At 46.4% G+C, this 21,237-nt stretch overlaps 1 protein-coding gene across 3 annotated transcripts in view; it reads left to right on the forward strand.

Annotated features, from left to right (window-relative positions):
* ATM (ATM serine/threonine kinase) overlaps window positions 1-21,237 on the forward strand; it is a 245,664-nt gene that overhangs the window by 146,333 nt on the left and 78,094 nt on the right. For all 3 annotated transcript variants that reach the window (XM_088456725.1, XM_088456727.1, XM_088456726.1), the window contains exons 33-38: window positions 133-228; window positions 907-1,078; window positions 1,892-2,033; window positions 4,851-5,021; window positions 11,849-12,026; window positions 13,141-13,228. In XM_088456725.1, the coding sequence (XP_088312851.1) occupies window positions 133-228; window positions 907-1,078; window positions 1,892-2,033; window positions 4,851-5,021; window positions 11,849-12,026; window positions 13,141-13,228 (847 nt within the window). The remainder of the gene's footprint in view (window positions 1-132; window positions 229-906; window positions 1,079-1,891; window positions 2,034-4,850; window positions 5,022-11,848; window positions 12,027-13,140; window positions 13,229-21,237) is intronic.

The raw sequence follows: 21,237 nt of genomic DNA on the forward strand, positions 1-21,237 counted from the left end.
TAGGCTCCGACTGAACACTGCCTGCTTAACCAGAACGGTTTCATCTGACAATGTGGGGAAGCCATGTTACAGCAAACTAACAATTAACAACGTTTAATTGAGGCTGTCAATATATATTCTTCTGTCACTCAGGAAATCCTCAGGATAATGTCATTGCAAAACTGGTTATAAGCCTCTTACAGTTGTCTAAGAATGCCGTACACCTGGACAATGGGAAGGATGTTCTGGGTAAGTAAGTAGCTAGTTCTTTGTGCTTTATTTCAGCCATCAGATCTCCATGAAGCATCCATGGAGTCTATGTACTAAGCCTTGGAGAGAGATAAAGAACCAACCAATCAGCTCCCTACTGTCACTTTACAGGCTGTGTTTGAAAAAATGAGAGGGAGATTTGCCAAAAAAATTTAGATTTATCTATCTTGTCTACTTTTTTTTATTAGAGCACTTTGAAATTGCCTGTTTTTCAGTTTTTCACCTAAATTGACCTCTAATATCTCTGGTGGGGGACCTGATAAAATTTAAAATTTACAGCAAACACAGTACTCTATGAGGGGTATCTGTAAAAACAAAAAAAACAGTTGGAGTTTGATATTCCAATATTCATGTTACTTAGTAGTATTTTGCATGCACACCATTACAGTTCACATACTTACATATACAATATCGGAAATAAAGAAAATATATAGACACTTCATAGACATATTATAGAAAAGTAAAGGCTATAATTAGTTGGGGGTTTTTTGCACAAAATACTAAACATTTCAGTTGAATCTGAGTTTGTTTTTTAACATTGCTGATTATTTCCTGATCTGTTTTTAGTCTTTAGTTCAGTTTTCCATAAGGACCAGAAAAATAATAACTTTATTACATTTGATGGAATTGTGACCGTCTCCTGTTGCACATTTGCAGAAGCCGTAGGGAGCTGCCTGGGAGAATTGGGGCCTGTTGACTTTTGCACTATATCCCTACAGCACAGGAAAGATTTGCTATCTGGCAGAGCTGTGGATGTTCTACAAGACAAGGAACTTCATTGTCTGCTCGTCATTCTGACATTAATAAATAACGCCCTGACAGATCACTGGTGCGTATGGCAAGCCTATTCCCCTTCACTCTTACAGTCGTCTTGTGGAAGAATAATTCTAGGTGGTCTAAAGACGGGAGCTTTGTATGCAGTGATGTGCACTGGTTCTTTATCTTTGTGAGGAGAAAGCCCAGTTATCAAGGGAGAATATCTGTGCCCAGGCTGTACATATAACCAAGGTAGCCAGGTGATCGGCAATAAACGCCAGGTGTTCGGCAATATAATAGTGGTCTGTTTTAGGCCTTGTACAATCTGGCATCTGTTTATGTTAAAAAAAAATAAAATAAAATGTAGGCGAGAACGGGAGGAGTAATACGTTTGAGATATGTTTGGAACAAGGAGTTTTAATAGGTTGTTGAGGTTATTGGGGATGACAGTGAAATGTGTTTTCACTTGGTGTAAATACAGAACAACTCCCTCCCTATGCCTGTTGGAAGTGACACAGCCCCTGCGTCTTACCTTAGCAGGTGGGAGGTGGGGGCAACATCATCTGCTCCTGGGACTGTGAGCGTGACGCTGTGCTGTGATATCATAGCCAGCGCTGCACTCCCAGTGTAACAATGGCTCAGAGGAGCATCAGCTACATATGTAAGAAGCCTCTGGCTGCTTCCTACTTCATGTCAGTGGCTGGTGCACCGCATGGGAGAGCCGCAGGGCATAACTGTACAGCACTGTATGAGTGACGTTATGTCACTCATTCCTTGTTTTGGACCCTCCTTAGCCTTTGTTAGTACTCCTCCCTCAGTTTTGCCCCTGACTTTTTTACTTTCTTGTGAAACTTTTTAATTTGTGCGTTTATTTTTCTGGCCTTAGCATCCATGTTCGATCAGCAGCTGCTACTTGTTTAAAAAACATATTAGCCACAAAAACTGGCTGTCAGTTTTGGGAGGTGTACAAAGACAGCGGAGACCCCATGCTCGTGTACTTGCAGCCATTTCGCACCCCAAAGAAAAAGGTACTACTGGTTTCAATCTTGTAAAATAGCTTATAGTCTTTGCCCCGATTGTGCTTCTTGTGAACTTATTTTGATCTGATGATCTAAAACAGCTTTCTCAACTTCAGGTAAGTTTATATTTGTTTGCTCTTTCCCTCTCGCAACTAAAGCTGGGTACACACCATACGACGGTGCGAGCCAGCAATACGAGGTACCTATACATCGCACGTGCCGTACACACTGCACAATGTGGCGTATGATGGTGCTGTGATTCGTTATATGCTGCATGTCGTTCATTGCATCGTTCCATCCCTATATTGTTCCGATCCGCATGGTATGATACATCGTATAGTGTGTACCCAGCTAACTATTTTGCATAATCTTTCTTCTGTAGTAGTTTTCATTAAAACATGTATTTCCATTACCTGCTGTTCACATCCAAACCTGCTCTGTTGATACCTAAATATATAATATATTTGTATATTAAAATTATAACTTTTATTCTACAATTACGAACACAAAAAATTCTACGTGATAGATACTTTAGAGCAGTGGTTTCCAAACTGGGTGCGTGGCACCCTGGGGTGCCTCACAGCACAAACGTTTGGCTCAGGAGTGCCGTGGAAAAAATGCTGATACTCTAGGGCGCCATGATTCGAAAAGGATTGGGAACCACTGCTTTAGAGACTGTCGTGAAACACACAGTCATAGAGAATAACTGTGCTCTTAATTAGAGTTGCCCAAGGTCATGTTTAATCCAACAAATTAATTTATTGGAGGTTGTATACCCCTTTTCATAGTTACTAAACCTAGATTCAAATCTCATTTTACAAAACCAGAACCTGCTCTGAATGTTGAGTCTGCGAGTTTCAAAGAACTTTAGAATAATATGAGTGTTCTACAGTTATTTGTGGAAGTCTTAATAGAAATATTTAGACTTCCACAAATAGCTGTAGAACATTTCGACATTTGGAATGGGATTGAAATACCGGCGGCTCAACAGCTGCCGATTCAAATCCCGACAGTGACAGTGCGACAGATGGAGATCCTGACAGGCGTTGGTAAGTACCCAACCCTCCCCTTGCCCCCCCTATCCCTAACCCTCCCTTAGGGGTGCCTAACCCTAACCTCCTAGTTCCTAACCCTCCCTTAGGGGTGCCTAACCCTAACCTCCCCTCCTAGTGCCTAACCCTAACCTCTCCCCAGGGCTGCCTAAACCTAACACCCGCGCCCCGCACCCTAAACCTAGCCCTCCCAGGGGGGGTGCCTAACCCTAAGCTCCCCCTTTAGTGCCTAACCCTAACCCCCCCTTCCCCTAGCCTAACCCTAACCTTCCCCAGGGGGGTGCCTAACCCTATGTCCCCCCGGGGGTCCCTAAACCTAACCCCCCCATCCCCGGGCTAAGTGTTCTACTTCGTCAGCGGACGATCGGGATGGCGGGGGTCGGTCTTCCAGCGTCAGTATTAAGATAGTCGTCTGCATTTCGACACCTATCTTAAGTCCCTTGTCGGGCAGGTCGTGTCGGGATTTAGACCGGCGGCATTGCGTCCATCGGTCTATTAACTACATCCCCGACCTTTAGGCCTGGGTTTCATTCATAGATGTCATGGATACTGCGCACCTTTTCCGCTATCCTGGAAGCGCTGATAGATTTGCTCATGTTTCCTTTGATAACTTTTTGCTTTGGCAACAATTTAGTAATATAAAGTATCAGCTCTATTTTTAGTCATTGCTCTTTTTCAAACTAGAAATATGACAGCTGAAATCTCGTTGCTTGCTATAAGTGATACCTTCATTTCTATACAGTTATCAGTGGAAGAGTTTTTAGAAATATATCCCATTATAATTTCTATCAAAAGAGTTTGTATCAATTTATCACAAAGCTGTATAGTACAGTGTGACTTAAAGTAAATCATAACAGAAAACAGAACGTTGACCTTGGTGCCTTGATCCAGTCATTTTTAAAATTGGGAAGTATTGCTGAAACTTTTCCACAATACCCCTGTGACTGTCCTTGTATTTTAGGAAATGATATTCGTAGTACGGATGAGTAAAGTTGGGGTGCAATTTCGCACAAATGAAATTTTTCTACAGAACAGGCTTTGAGCTCTCTGCCTTTGCTTTGCACTTATGTGGAGCGGCCATATTACTCTGTAATTCTGGAGTGGCATATATTGCTGGATTTATAGTCTAGGAATAGAGCTGAGATGATTGTAGGCTGGGACTTCAGGTGACAGATGCAAAATGTAGCTGTCCGCTAATTATTCCGTATAACAATTTCGAAAAGATGGTTCTGGTTTGTAGGAAAAGCGAAGATTTGGGTAAAGACGGCTTTGTAATACCCGAAATGTCGGAATAAACAGGTCACGCTGTTAAACCATATTTTCATCTCTGAGTTGCCGCCATCATCTAGGTCAGTGTTTGCCAACCTCAGTCCTCAAGGCACACTAACAGCCCAGGTTTTAGTGATTTCCATGCTTGGGCACAGATGGTTAAATCAAAATAACTGAGGTTCTAATTAAGACACCTGTGCTCAAGTATGGCTATCCTTAAAACCTGGACTGTTAGTGTGCCTTTAGGGACCGTGGTTGGGAACGCCTGATCTAGGTCTTTATATAGTAAATCTTCATATTCCAACGCAGGCCTTTATCAATCATGCTAAAAATTCAAAGATATTCTTGGCGTAACCTGCAGGTTTTCTGGTTATAATATTGTATAATGCCCTTTCTCCTGCCTTCTCATTCTTTTACAGTAGTTTTACATTAGCATGGCATCACATTGCAGCCTCACTGATATCTGGCTTGTCTTGCTTTTTGCCTGCTGTGTTGAATTTTCTAGTTCCTCCAATTGGAGGATATCATTGGAGCATGCGACAGCCTGGATGACCACACTTTATGGGTCCCCCAAAGTAGCTGCCATGAGGAATGGATAAAGAACCTGACTTGCGCTGTGCTACAGAGCAGTGGAGTGAGAAGCGAGGTCCTTCTGTTACTGAAACCAATGTGTGAGGTCAGTTATTCTCCAGGCTCATTAAAAACTCATTCATTATTATTCTGCAGAATATAAGCAGCGTGACTGTGCTTAGACACAAATCCTGCGCACTGCATTTACATGTAGATTTGGCGAGCTATCGCGTTTGATATACAGTTTGTGGTTTAGAGTGGAGGAAAGATTGGGAGAAAATATTGGCGTCAGGAACAGATAGAAAAGTGGAGGGAGTGGGAATAGAGCAAGAGGCGAGATTAAAGTAACATATCACACATTAAAGTGTTCAAATATATAATAGTCGGCGGATGTGCTAAAACTGTGTCTGGAGAGCATTATTGTCCATTGGAGCAAATGTTCATACGTTAATTTGGAATAATTGGGGTAGATGTATGAAGCAGTGAAAAGGGTGGAGAAGTGTGCCAGTGGACAAGTTACCCTTGGCAACCAATCATTTCCTACCTATTTTTCTTCTTCAAGCTCCATGGGGTGTGTGGTCGGAGTGATCCAGGCACCAAACAGTCACGCTTCAGCTCCCAGGATGCCTTGGTCCTCCCCCACATATACCCCGCCCCTGGCCATAGGCAGACAGTTTTTCGTTTGGTGCGGCAAGAGTCGGTTGCACCTTTTATAACGGGACTGCTCAGCAGCTTTTTTATTTTATGATTTATTTTATTTGTTTTTTTCAGAGCAAGCAGCGCTGGGCATCCTAATGGACGCCTGTACTGCTGCTCCATCTATTTCCGCCAGCGCCACAACACCTGTACCTGGTCTGGTGATTTTGACAGGTACCAGCGGAGCTTGACTAGCGGTGATGCTGGGACCTGGGACTGCAGCCGGAAGCACTGGGACGCAGGTAAGGTGATTCCGCGCTCGCAGGGAACCACGTGGCAGTCCATACTTGCAGCAGTTGGAGACCTGCCGGAGGACGCTGTAGTGGGACAACCGGTGCCTCCGCTCCCCCACTAGACCACCGGGGGCAAGTCAGTCTGGCGCCGGGGATTGTAGCAATCTAGTTAAGGCTACTAGAGGTCAGCGCACCCGGGGGTTAATGCAGCAGGTGGGAGGTAGGCTGTCTCCCGGCAGCCCCTCCCACGGTCCAAACGGCGATCCATCTGAGGTTTTCCCACTTCTGGACTGCTCCTCCTACCTTTTCCCTATATGAGACGCCCAGTGACCACTATTCAGTGCTCTGCTGAAACTGCTGGTCTCAGGAGGTTTTGGGTCTAGTCTCCCTGTATACCTCTCCCCAGAGGCCAGGTTATACTGCGCTCAACCTATGTGTTTGAGTAGTTGATTCAGAACCCATTACAAGTATATTGTTTATGCATTGTATGTGACTTATGCTAGCTCTGCTTTGGTGATATACTGACTTTAATTTCTGTACTGTCAGTTTTATAACTATCTCTGAGATTTCTCCTTAACCCTCTACAATCTGGTGTGTAGGGGTTCATTGTACTTCATTTACTTGTACTTGTGAAGGGTGTCACATTACATTGTTACCTTTATACTTACTGATTATGTGTAAAGTTAAGGGTAAACAGGAGGCTGATGCCCCTGTGCTGTTTACCTGCAGAACCAGTTTGGCAGGCTTGTCCTCTCAGGATTTCATACAGGTTGGTTTGTGTGCTATGTGTTATAAAGTACCACCTCTCCAGTCCAGTCTACCAGCCCCTGTACAGGAGCCACCCTGGGTGTCCTCCTTGTCTCAGGTTATGACGCAGTTAGTGGACCCCTTGTCTGCTCCCACGCTGCCTCCCACTTTTGGGTACCCACAGCAGTTACAGCCTGCTATATTTGTCCCCCCTATACATCCATCCTGGATGGGTGTTTATGCCCACTCTAGTCAGAGTATGGTTCAGTCGTCTGCCATTTTTCAGCAAATGTTGCAGGCGAACAGACCGGTAACCACTAAAGCACATAGATGGACGGTATCATCTTCTCAGTCCGCCCAGCTTTCAGATTCTGACGCATCATCTGAGGAGGTAGATGATGCACATGGTTTTTCCCCGGAGTCTCTCTCGGGAGAGGAGGACCGTCATTTGACAGTGGGTGTCCCTTCTCTATTGAGGGCGAACAAATCAATGCTAAATATAGAGGATGAGGAGCCAGCTCCTAAACCTAAGGCTACAGTGTTTAAATGGCAGAAGGTGGTTAAGGCTAAGTTTCCTCAGTCAGAGCAGCTCACTGAGCTTATGGGGGAAGCATGGAGTACACCTGGTAAACTGTTCCAGGTTACAAAAAGACTAGCATCTTTTTACCCTCTCCCACCTGGCGAATGTGCTAAGTGAGAAGTCCCTCCTACTATTGACGCTCATTTAGTCAGGAGCTCTACGTTGCCTTTATCGTCCACATCCTCCCTTAGGGACTCCACAGATAGAAGACTTGAAACCTGTCTTAAATCTGTTTTGAGAGAAGCTGCAAAAGACGCTGGACTCCTGGCTTCTAAGGCATCAGTAACCTCGGTTGTTGCTCGCAGAATCCTTTGTTTAAGGTCCTGGAAAGCAGATGCGGAATCCAAGATAGCCCTTGAATCCTGGCCTTTCTCTGGAAACATACTATTTGGCGCATAGTTGGATAAAATAGTGGCTACTGTGGCAGACTCAAAATCTACTGGTCTACCATCAGTAGCTGCCTCTAGGCCTAGGAAGTCCTCCTTTCGGTCCTTTCGCCCTCAGGGCAAGGCAAAAGGACAGTCCTTTCCCAGACAGTCTAGTTCTCGCAGGACAACCAAGCCGCAAACCAAGAAGCCTTGGTCGGTCAGACGTCCAGCCTCCAAGCCAGACGACAAACCCTTCACCTGGTAGGGCGGGCCTCCTCCTGGGAGATCTCAGGGTGGGAGGCCGACTTCTTCAGTTTGCTAACACCTGACGTCAAACAACAATGGACGCCTGGGTCTGAGAAGTGGTCTCTCAAGGCTATGCCAGCAACTTCCTGAGGCGTCCTCCCCAGAAGTTTTTGTTGTACAACTCCTCCATCAAACTCCCAATAGGTCTCATTGCCCTATTCCAAATCTAAAAACCCTCAACAGATTTATCCAAGTGCCCAAGTTCCATATGGAGACTTTACGGTCAATTGTTCTGGCAATGAAGCCTGGGGATTTATGGGTTGCTGCACATTCAGGATGCGTATCTGCATGTGCCTATTACGCCATCCCACCAACGAATTATACGGTTTGCTGTTCTGCAGCAACATTACCAATTCCAGGCACTACCCTATGGTCTGCCAACGACCCCTCGGGTCTTTACCAAAATAATGGCAGTTATGACGGCCCACCTCAGGCATCAGGGAGTCAGAATTCTGCCATATTTGGACGACCTATTTGCACAGTCTTCAGTTGTTTTACAACACCATCTCCAGCTGACCATTTCCTACCTACAGATGCACGGCTGGCTCATTAATTGGAAAAAGTCCTCCCTTTTTCTGACACAGTGGATGGTACATCTGGATGCACTCCTAGATTCTCAGGCACAGAGGGTCTTTCTGCCAGTGGACAAGATTTCCGCTCTACAATGGCGGGTGCACAAATTCCTCCACAATCGAAGAGTATACATTTATTCAGCAAAGTAGGTCTTGGGGTCCATGGTATCCACCTTCGACATGGTGGAATATGCCCAGTTCCACTCCAGGCCTCTGCAACAACTGATTCTCACCCGGTGGAACAGACGACATCATCTGATACGGTCCCAGACCATCCTCCTCCAACCGGTGGTTCGGCTTTCCCTCGCATGGTGGCTGCAAATGTCTCATCTGGACAAAGGTCATTCCTTCTGGATCCCAGATTGGGTGCTCCTCACCACAGATGCGAGCCTTCGTGTATGGGGCGCGGTGATAGGTCATCATACCTTTCAGGGAAGATGGACAACTAAAGTCACCTGCCCATAAACATCCTGTAGCTTCTAGCAGTGTACAAAGCGCTCATTCTGGCACAGGACCTCCTTCAGGGCAGGCCGGTCCAAATCCAGTCCGACAACGCGACTACGGTGGCTTACTTCAACGACCAGAGAGGCACGCAAACTCAGGCAGCCATGAGGGAAGTGGCAAACATTGTGGTCTGGGCAGAATGTCATCTTCCGACAATATCGGCAGTATTCATCCCCGGAGTCCTCGACTGGGAAGCAGACTTCCTTAGTTGTCAGGACATAAACACGCCGGAGAATGGGCTCTCCACCCGGATGTCTTTTCAGCTCCTGGTGAAAAAATAGGGACTACCAGACGTAGACGTCATGGCCTCACATCACAACCACAAGGTTTCCAGGTACGGGCCCAGGACTAAAGACCCCTCAGCTGCCTTCGTGGACACTATGGCAGTGAGGTGGGACTTCAGACTGGCATACCTCTTTCCTCCGATGGTTCTCAGAAAATTCAAGCAACAAGGTGGAACAGTAATTCTGATAGCGCTTGTTTGGCCCAAGCGCCATTGGTTCACCGACCTACGGAGTCTTTCCATAGACACTCCATTTCTTCTTCCTCTATGGAAGCACAGGGTCCCTGTCTGCATCTGGACTTACCTTGTCTGTCTTTGACGGCGTGGCTCTTGAGTCATCCCTCTTAAGAGCCAAAGGTTTTTCCCACTCTTTGGTTAAGATGATGCTCAGGGCACAGAAGCCTTCTTCAGCTTGCATCTATCACAGAGTTTGGCACTCTTACTTTCAATAGTGTTCACCTAGAGGTTTTGACCCTACTGGTTTTAGGGTTTTCCGGGTGCTTGCTTTTCTCCAGGCTGGGTAAAGACCCCCATACATCAGCAATTGATTGCAGCAATCCCTTTTTAAATAGATTGCAGAATTGCCACAATCGATTGAAAAAGGGAAACATTTTTATACACAATCGATTGCAAATTGCACGATTGCTGCAATCAATCACTGATGTATGGGGGCCTTGAGACTTAGGCCTCCGTCTTGCCACTCTGAGAGTTCAGGTTTTTGCGCTGTCAGTCTGGTTCCAGCGTAGGATCGCCCCCCTGCCTGATGTTAAGACTTTTTTTCAGGGGGTTCTCCAATTTGATTGTATTTGGTTCTCTGGACTCTATAGGCTCCCCCATTTAAACCTTTGGACTCAGTGGTCCTCAAGTAGTTGACAGTGAAGACACTTTTTCTCCTCGCTATCTCCTCTGCCTGCAGGGTTTCTGGTTTGACAGTGCTCTCCTGTTGCTCCCCTTCTTTGATTTTTCGTCAGGATAGAGCTGTCCTTCGTACCTGGGTGAATTACCTTCCTAAGGTAGTACCCCAGTTTCATGTGAATGAAGAGATTGGGGTTCCAGCCTTCCAGTCTTCAGATCTCCTTTAGGAAATCCGACTCTCTTTTTGTGTTGTATGGCTTTCACAAGCGAGGCTGGCCAGCTAATAAACATACTCTGGCTCAATGGCTTTCCATGTTCTCCCTGTTCCAAACACAGTGACATCTCATTCTACTTGGTCTGTGGGACCATCGTGGGCGTTTAGGCATGGAGCCTCTGCTGAACAATTGTGCAAGGAAGCCACTTGGTCTTCTGTCAACACCTTCATCAGGTTTTACGCTTTTGATACTTTTACCTCTCATTATGCTTCCTTTGTGTGTCAGATACTCCTTTCTGCTCAGGAGCATCCCCACCCTTAGGGGAAACTGCTTTGGGATATTCCCATGGTATCCCTGTGGATCCCGATGGAGCCTGAAGAAGAAAATAAGAGTTATGGTAGACTTACTTTAGTTAACTCTTTTTTTCTCTACGAGGTCCATAGGGTTCACAGGGCACCCACCCTGACGCAACTGGCTTCAAGGGGTAATTTTTCTCATGGTCAGCGATTCCCTCATCATTGTGAGAGTGTTTCTGGTGTATATTGTCCTTCCTTCTCCTCTTTCCTTCTCCTGCCTTGGGCTTGATTACAAAACTGTCTGCCTATGGCCAGGGGTGGGGTATATGTTGGTGATGACCAAGGCAAGTAACTGTGTACCTGCACAATCCATGTAGCAACGAGGACAAGATAGATGAGATCAGACATAAAATAGTATTCTCTTCCTCAGCCAGCAACCTGCTCAATTCCTTCCCTCTGGCACCTTCTCTCCATTTGATCCCACTAATAGAAGTATCTATTCTCTTCCTATCTCCTACACTACCACCTCTCCTCTTCATCCTTTACTCTCACAAATCAGTCGAGCCCTGTCTCCTGTGCTCATCCTAACCTTGACTAAATTGTGTTATCTCTCTCTCTTTACCTGTATATTTCCATCATTATTCGAGCATTCATCATTACTCCTATTGTTAAAATAGAATTATTTTGACCCAAACTTATCTCAAATTATCTCAAATTACCATGCTATTTCTCAGTTCCCTTGCCCCTCCAAAACAGCTTGAGAGTCTTGCCTACATCTGTCAGACTAGTTTCAATGATTTGATCATGGGGGGGGGGATGAATTCAATTAGCCGCTGTAATTTACCGGGGGCTAATTGATCCCTCGGGGCTATGCAATTAGCCCCAAAGTCAGCCCGCAGGCTGCAGTTAACGCATATTTCTTTTTGTGTCTGAAAAGATATACACAATAACTAGCCTATTATCAGGTGTAAATGGTGGGTTAACGCATAGGTCCGGGAACGTTTCCAAGATTCTATGTGGTACCGCCCGAAAAAAGGGATGTAATTGATTAGCCCTGGGAATTAAAGTCCAAGGCTACCACCTTTTTTTTTTAACCCCGATAGTATTTTCATCATGCAAATAGCGCTCATGCTGTAAGCCATAATGGTACAAGTCAGACTGGGGATAGCATGTGCTATTTGCAAAATAGGAAAAGCCATTTTAGGATAAAACAGTCAGCAGTATTTGTTTGTTGCATGTTCATTTTATATGTTTTATATGTTTGTCTGGAATTTGTAGGTGAAAGCAGACTTCTGTCAGGCTGTGTTGCCTTACCTTATACATAATATTCTACAAGAAGATCCCAATAACATATGGAGAACACTTTTATCAAAGCACATCCAGGGATTTTTCACTTCCTGCTGCCACTCTGTGCCAACATCCAGCAGATCGGCCACTCCAGCCAGTTCAGACTCCGGTACGTTTTGTTAGTTCACATGTATCATATTAAAGATATAGGCCCTCATTCAGAGCCGTACGCTCTGAGCAGAGCGCACGCTCTGAATGAGGGCCGGCCTCCATAATTATGGAGCGTCCTCCTGGACGCTCGTATAGCTGTGGGTCACCACCCACAGCCTATACGAGCGTGCAGTTTGATGGCCGCGATGGTCTTGACCATCGCGACCATCGAAACTGCGTGCCGGAGCCTGCGGTTGAGGTTTTCAACCACAAGGCCCGGAGTGATTTTGGCTCTATCAGAGCCAAAATCACTCCCACTGACATCACTAGTGATGTCAGTGGGCCGGGCTTCTGACGGGAGGCGTTCCCTTAGGAACGCCCCCGTCAGGGAGGCACGCCCACGGCACGCCCACCAAAGGGGGCGTGCTGTCAATCAACATCGACAGCACGCCCCCTTTGATCAGACACAACGAGCGAAGGAAAGTCCTTCGCTCGTCGCGTCTGGCGCATGCGCACGACGGAGCTCCCTCCGTTGTGCGCATGCTCAGTGCAGAACTTCGACCCACTTGCGAGCGGACAGCCGCTCGCGAGTGGGTCTGAATCAGGGCCATAGATAGATCCCTTCAGGTACTATAGAGTGTGTGTACTGTACCACATTATGGATTCTGTTATCCCTACTCACCGTATTGTGTACATTGTTCTCATATAAGGGCAATAATGTATTAAGTAATTCAGCCAGAGATCCCCACAAGTTAATGACACATCTGTCTACGTGTTGGCAACCTGCTGTTACAGATTTTGGCAAGTTGACATTTTTCCTTTATACTTTCTTGTACCTCGGCAGCTTAGTTTTGAGAAGTTTGTTATGCCTGAAACCACCCTAGATTGCAGTGAAGCCTGAGACTAGCTTATCTGATAGTTTATCCAAAGATGCAATAGGGAGCCCCGGGAGAAGAGACCATGGATCTCTGACAATTATTGAGTTAATCGCTTTACTCGCTAGGGCTCCCAACACATCCCAGAAAACTACAATCTTTGGGCACCAGATATGTATGAAGGTGCCTGTCTCTCCACAATCTCTCCAACAAAGTGGAGGCCTGACTAATACTTTAATATTTCATTTTTCAATGTAGAGTCTGAAGGCTTTGTGCGTGGCACAATAAACATTGCTTCCAGGAGGACAATGCTCAGTGTGTTGGAGTACTTGAGAAGACAAAGACGGTAAATTCTATTTAATTTATGCTCACAATTGTATTCACAGACCTCAGGAATTCTTTTGCATGTGTATTGCGTATATCAGTGTTTCCCAAACTCGTTACTCAAGGCACATTAACAGTCCAGGATTCTCATTCATTTTGATTTTACAATCTGTTAAAACTTGGACTATCAGGGTGCCTTGAGGACTGGGTTTGGGAAACACTGGTGTATATTGTTTTATGCCAAAAAAAGTATACATCAGTCTATGAACATCCCAAAATAGTTCTCTTGGGAGGTAAACAAATAATGTCCAATCCCCATGAGATTGGCCACAAGGTAAAAGTAACTCATCCTCCTTCCATAAGTCCTAGGCACTAGCGAGCAAGTATTTCCCTTAGGGCACGTACATAGGACAAAACCTCTGTACCTGTATCCATTATTTTATGTACACCTAAAGAAAAGTACAGACAATTGCTTCTAAGTACTGTACAGTAGTAGCAAATGTAATTAATTGCAAATGTGATTAGACAAATCTGTAAATAAAACCAATCTGGCTAATGTATCGTCTTCTTAGAAACCGTTACCATGAATAACAATAATATCAATGACAAATGTCTGTGCAAATAAAACAGCTGATTGTCTTCCAAAAGTGATCAGTAACTTACATTACAGAATTACTTGGTAAAAATAACCACTTACATAAACCTAAGTAAATGTCACAACATGATAAGATTAGACCTCTATTGTGAGTGCTCTCTGCCATTGTGGGCTATTAGTGCAGTGCTCATGTAGCACATATATTTCTCCTTCATCCACTAGGGGACACTGGAGTTCAAGACAGTGGGGTATAGACGGTGGTAGAGCAGAGCCTGGCACTTTAAATAATTCTGAAGTGTGACAGGCTCCTCCCCCTCTATGCCCCATCAGCCCCAGTTTTTTAGAATGTGCCCGAGAGAGCCGGTCACATAGGGCTGAGCTCCAGCCCACACTTAGTAGTTTTTCTTTTATTTCAACTTTATTTTAATTTCTAGCTTTCACAAAGCATTGAGGACAGGCTGACAGAGTACTGCGTCTGTCAGCCTGCTACATGGAGGCATTAGGAGACCCGCCACCACTAAAAAAGAGTGCGTGTCGGAGTCCCAGGCACCCTGGCAGTAGCTCAGGGAGGACACGCCACAGCTTAATATGTGCTTCCGAATGCCTAGCCGCAGCCCTGATGCCAGCAGTGGTAAGTACAGCTCTGTTCCCCTTATGGGGAACGGAGTTTAATCTGCGGCCCCTCTGCCCCCTCCCAGGCTCATGTGGTATATACTGTAGTATAACCCCTCCTGGAATCCTGTTATAACGCCGCTAGCGTTATTACAAGGGGCGGAGCTACCGCGCATAGAGCGCGGATACATGTACAGGGAGACTGTTCAGACAGTCTCTAATGTTGCTGCCTAGCAGCGAGCCCTGATATCCCTGCACGACTGAGCGCTGTCTGACTTAATAGAGCTGACAGCGCTCTGTTTGTCTGCTGCTCTCACGAGAGCCGAATCCTCCCTCTGCTCTATCCCCACGGGGAGGGAGCCTGCCGCGTCCCGCTACTCCCATAAGGGAGTCTACATTGCGCAGCAGCGCGGCTGTTCCCTGCCGCGCTGATGCTTGTAGAAGCACTGGCGCTGGCTTCTGCACACAGTCGCCGGAGACCGAGACTGTTATTCACAGCGCTCTCGCCTGCTGGTTGCGGCGCCGGTGCTTTTATGAAGATTGCACCGGCGCTGGCTACAATTGGGCGTATGGCGGGGCTTAGGGAGCTGCTCAGCGCGGCTGTTCCCTGCCGCGCTGGTGCTTGTAGAAGCGCTGGCTTCTGCACACAGCCGCCGGAGAGCGAGGCTGTTATTCACAGCGCTCTCGGCTGCTGGTTGCGGCGCCGGTGCTTGTATGAAGATGCACCGGCGCTGGCTATTACATTCCCGCTCCCCCACTCGCATTATGCCTGCTATACCAGCCATTGTTTGCGCCCCGCCCGCTTATTGATAAGGGGCGGAGTCTAGTCCATGCTGGCGTGCACAGATGCCGCCATTACCTCCAGCGAGTATTATAAAATAGCATATGCACCTGCCTTAAAAGGAGCCGGGGCTTATTGCCAGCATCTCCTGCATCCTCACTCTGGAGTTGTGTGGGGGGTGCAACCCTTAACAGGGTTGTGGGTTTTATTCCCAGTACGGCCCTAGCTGTTTGGAGTTTGTATGTTCTCCCTGTGCTTGCATATGGCCTCTCCCGTTTTTTTCTTTACTTAAACCTACAGCACCTGGTCTTATTAGGTTTAACGGCACAACTGTGGAGTTTGTAATTTAACCTGCAGTCTTTATATAGATTCTGGCTCTGCCTCATCTCCGTTATATTGCACGTCGGTAGTTCCCCTACGGAACTGGGCAGTGTACTGGTTTAATATTATATATTAAAAAAAAAAAAAAAATGAAGCACAGGGAGGAACATGCCACAGCCTAATATAGAGGTTGTGTACATGCCACTTTGCCCACCACATATCTGTCAGCGCCTACGGCTACACGCCCGATCTCGTCTGATCTTGGACGCTAAGCAGCGCCAGGCCTGGTTAGTACTTGGATGGGAGACCGCCTGGGTATACCAGGTGCGGCAGGCTTATTACATTGAACATCTGGGGCAAATATGCTTGATGTGTAACAGAATAATGCAGTGTGTTTCTTGCATCTATAGCTGCCAGAGATCACTCTGCCTAAATGTGTATAGTATGCATAGTCGGGGCCACTGTTCTGGCTGCTGCCAGAAATTACGGTTATTGCATATCTTTAACTCAAGGTTACAAAAAGGGTGCGTCCCATCCTCAGGCTTATGCCTCACATTGGCTCACCTTAAGAATGAGCCGTACTCTTCTCATGCACATATGTGGCTGCACATATGTTAAATCTCAACAGCCTTCGGTGCTTACCTTGGAAGGTATGCATCTGTGCATCTATATGGATTTATATCTTATTTATTCCCTTCGGCAGCACACACAACACAAAGTAGTAACATATGGCCGTTGTGGTGGTTGGCATTGCTGTCTCGCATCACTGAGGTCATCTTTTGATTTCCATCATCTGGAGCCAGAAGGGCACACCTGATAAGGCGAGTACAACGGTAACTGAAGGGTCCCAGGATCGCAATCAGTCTGGGATAGTACGTTGCTAACATTTCCTGCCCCAACGCCGTAGCAGAATGACGGCCATGCGCGGCACATGAGCAGTCTCCCTGCGTGGAGGTAAGCCACATGTATGTATATACTTGTATTTTATACTAAACCCTGCGTTAAGACCTGGGGCTCAGTTCCTTCCATGGCTCTAACTATTGCCCATGTTATATTTTTCAAATTATATTGTCACCTACTAATCTTGTATGTAGGCATGTGGGGATTTATGTGTGTGTGTGTATATATATATATATATATATATATATATATAAATTGCTTCTTATCCTTACCATTAAAGCAGGGGTAGGATATGTTCTTCTCAGTTTTATGTCTGATACCTAGCATATTTACAGAGGATGCTGCGATGAGAGGCTGGACTCTCCTGATCCGGTCGTTTGTTCTATAACTCCGCTTACACCATCTCTCCCTAGGGATTGGTGATGTGTGTATAAGTATATAATTATGGATATGTGTAGGTATGCCTATACTTCCACAATCATTAAGGTACATATTATTCCACGTCTGGAAAGCTGCCAGGGTTTACCAGAAGCTGTCTGTTATATCCATACATATTATATGGTGGCTCTATAGACTAGAGTCATGTTCTGCAGCTTACATAGGATAGTCACAGGCTCCTACGGCATTGCTTCTAGTATGGACTCTATACATGTCCTGGGGCCTTCCTGTATGTCCACACATGTATATAAGGATATGTACTTACACCCGCCTCGGGTTATAGTCCTGTTTCCATCAGTCTATATCTACGGCGTCCACTTCGCGGGACCTATTAATTACAACTACACTCTAGGGCATACTTAGTAACCAACTTGTAAGACACTAGGAATGCAGTGTGTGTATATATAGATATAGCATGCTGATCTCCTGGTGCGGGATATATGTGTGTGTGTGTATATATGTATATGTATGTAGCGTGCTGATCTCCTGGTGCAGGAGTTTGACAAGTGACTTACTATGTCGGTACTAACTCTTCTTTTCAAAGAGTTTGCCTTTTCATGCAGCTATGTTTATGTGTGTGTATGTGTATATATACTGATATATTCCCGTTCCTTGTATGAATTTTCCTAATAATTGGAGAAATCTGTTTTTGGCCCTGACTGGCGTTATCACTATATATATATATCTCTTCTTACTTGGGATAATTAACGCATTCTATGTCTATGTACAGGTACCTTTCCCAGTATCGATTCTGGTACTTTATATTATTGTCTTGTCGCATATCTCAATAAAATGGGTATCTGAAGGTCCCTTGGGTACATTTCCTATCAGTACATAGAGAATCCAGGATCTATTTCATCCTCATGGCTTATTTAGTTAATTTACATGAGGCCTAGGGCCACCCGCCGATATAGGCAGGGTCTGGCCTGGGTTGTATCAGATTGTGGGCGTAATACACACTTCACCATTATAAGTGTTAATGTAAGGATACACTAGCAGACCGTTTTTGGGGTATGTGTAATCTCTATTTGGATACATATCCCTAATGGAACAGGCTCAGGTATAGCGTCCTGTTGTATGGCCTTCTTGTCTCCACTAACAATTTGCTAGTTTCTACAGTATTTTCTTCTGCAGCATCTCCAGACTGAAGTCCGTGCTGTAGAGCATTGATCTTTGCCCACTGAGGCTACTCTCTGTACCTGACGTGGTGGGTTGCTGTGAGATGAATAAGGTCAGTGACATTCTACATAGCGTCCAGAGGGCTTCTGGTCGCTCACAGGTAAGCGGGCTTACCCCACTAATGCCTCGGAAGATGCTTCCTTTTCATGCATCCTGACATAGCTGTTATTCTCTCTTACGCACCCTAGCTGCTGTCCTAGCAGCCTTCAGTTCTTTTAAATCAGTTGGCTGTACACTTTAGAGCTTTCCTGGTGTGTAGGTGCATAGTTGTAACAATGAGATTTGTGACCCTATTCTACTGGAATCTGTTTGGTTTATGGACTGAAGCGCATCTATGGGCTAATGCACATCTTTACTATAAAGTGTGACAGTCTCTATGTTCCATACAGGGGGCCTGGTTTGTTTCCTGTTCAGTATCTGTTGCTAAATTCAGCACACTGACAGGTACCTGAATGGTACCTTCATAGTTGTCCTAGTGCTTTAGCCTTGCGGATGGGATACTTCCCTATATTGGTAACTCTCCCTGGGTGGAGGTGGCATCCGTGCTCTTTTTCTGCTAAGGGTATCCTGGGTGTTTTCATACTATGTTCAGGCCAGTAGTTGGTACTGATTACACTCTACCATCATGTAGGAAGTTGTCTGCTGTTTGACAGGAGGGGTGGTACTGCCGTCTGACCCACTGGAAGGAATTGTAGTCTCAATCCTCTCGTATCCGCCTCATGCCCAGTGGGATCGCCACTTGTTGACAACTTCTATGGTCTAAACCTTCCACTGGTTACCAACCCTTTAGTAGTTGGACCTCGAGAATGGTTCAGGGCGACTGTTAGGTCGTGACTCTTGCCTCCTTGTTTGCTTTGTTAGGAGTCTGTGGACAGGTTCAGCTCTGTCTCTGTATATTGGTATCATTATACTTTTATCTATATGATTGATGTCCCGCAGTGCTGGGATTCTGCTGTCTGAGACTGTTGCAGCTTCCTGTAGTTGTCACAGGTACGGTTTTCTCGAGTTTTGTTCTCATGTTACTGCCATTCTATGGATTCTAGTTGGGGTTTTCTGCTCCCAGCGGTCTTGCTTGGTCTGTTTTTGGCTGAGCTTACGGTGTTCTGATGCTTCTCATCTGCGGCTACTCTCTAGCCGTATTCCATTGAATTTACGCTGTAAGTTGTGGAATGTCTGTGACTGTTCAGCAAGGAGCTCTGATTGTCTCCTGGCTCTACGACATGCCTCCAGTCTTGGGCTGTCCCTGTTTCGGTTGGCCGAAAGGTCGGCAAGTTCTCCGCGCTTCCCACCCGGGAGGTTGGCTTTGGGACATCCCCACTGTCTTGAACTCCAGTGTCCCCTAGTGGATGAAGGAGAAAACAGGATTTTGGTACTTACCGATAAATCCCTTTCTCCGATTCCACAGGGGACACTGGACGCCCGCCCAGCGCTCCTGCCGTTTTGTTGGGTCCTTATCTAGTTGTGTGACTGCATGTGTTCCCTGCAGTGGGTTCCTCTGTTCTCCTTCAGTCGGTATTGTTCCGTTCTGTGGTCTTCTCCTTCTCATTTTCCTGTTGTCTACCGTCTCCTCTCGGGCTCAGTTCTTAAAACTGGGGCTGATGGGGCATAGAGGGGGAGGAGCCAGTCACACTTCAGAATTATTTAAAGTGCCAGGCTCTGCTCTACCACCGTCTATACCCCAATGTCTTGAACTCCAGTGTCCCCTGTGGAATGGGAGAAAGGGATTTATCGGTAAGTACCAAAATCCTGTTTTCATATAGAAAAAGTCATATTCAACTGCCCTTTATCCATGCCTGGATGTCACTCCTAAATGGCCATGGAAGCTGCATACAGATGGACAGTGCTACTGTGTAATCTTACAGGAACCGTCAAGGGGGCATTTGCAGCCCCCAGGCCATGATGAAAACATTTATAATCTCTTTGATGGTCAGAGCAGTAGATCTGGTTATCTAGATGATCTATATCCAAGGGGTAGACAGCTGGGACTGTCTGAGTTGCCACCACTTAGATCCATTCAACTGTTTATTTAGTGGTCACCAGAGAACTAGAATTACAGGGTTGTAGAGTATATAAGAATGTACTGGCTGTTCTGTGGCAGATACATTTCTTCTGCTTGTTCCAGCCCAACTGCTCTGATCGCTCAGATTCTACCAATGGTCTGATTGGGAGGAGTTTGCGGGATTTGTAATTGTCGCATATTGTCTCACCTTGTCTCAGATGTTCCTGGAACACCGCCATGGCTGATCTCTTTGTCAACAATCACAGGGGTTCCTTCTCCAGCCAGATCTTTTCTTTCCTTCACAACCTAAAGTAACTGGCTATAATGACATAGCTCTTGAATCCATTATTTCTACTTTAGGTTCCATAGGGTATCCACAGGATACCTTGGGATATAGGCGATGGCGGCTGACATCCAGGCCCCACAGAGTTAAAAAATCTTCCATCCTCCCAGGATGCACTGGGGTCCCTCTCCTATACACCGCGCCCGAGCCTCAGGCACTCAGTTTTCGCCGGTGCCTGGCCGAAGTCGGATGCACTGTACAGAGTGGAGGTCTCTAAGGCCCCTGAAGTTTTTCAATGCAGCTGTGGCTGCACACCTAACGAGTGAACAACATGGACAGTCAATTCTGACGTCCATGTCGTCGCTCCTACACCCCGCTGGTACCAGAACGCCGGTACTGATCCGGGGATCCTGGTGGGTAACTGGGGTCACAGCTAGCGGTGACCCCGGTTGCCCGGACTGTGGCCGGACTCAAGGGGATTGCAGGTAAGCGACGAGGTCCCGCGGCGGGTCCTCGCCGAATAACACAGTCCTTAGTCCCCAGGCAGGGGGCTCCCTAGGGAGTGGCTGCAGTGTGGGCTAGGCTACTGATCCCTGCGCTTCCACTACCCCCTGGGACAGCGGGCTGGACAGAAACAGTAATGTCCAGCATCCCAGGGGTTAAATGCATGCCAGGGGAGCACGCTTTCCCTGCTCGGCAGCCGCCGCCTCCCCCGCTGCACATGGCCTCTCCACTGTGGTTAGGCATCTGCATGCGCTCCTCCCCCGGACCAGCCTCATTTCTGCTCCTCGGTGGCCATTTTCTGAACAACTTGGCAAGCGCTGCTGGACGCTGATAACGGCGGCATCGTGGTCTGGGTCCCCCCGCATACCTCTCCTCCGGTGCAAGGTCAGTGTATGCAGCGCTGTTTCCTACCAGACTCA

The sequence above is a fragment of the Taudactylus pleione genome, unplaced genomic scaffold (assembly GCF_031769625.1).
Source record: "Taudactylus pleione unplaced genomic scaffold, aTauple2 ptg000711l, whole genome shotgun sequence".
NCBI lineage: Eukaryota > Metazoa > Chordata > Amphibia > Anura > Myobatrachidae > Taudactylus > Taudactylus pleione.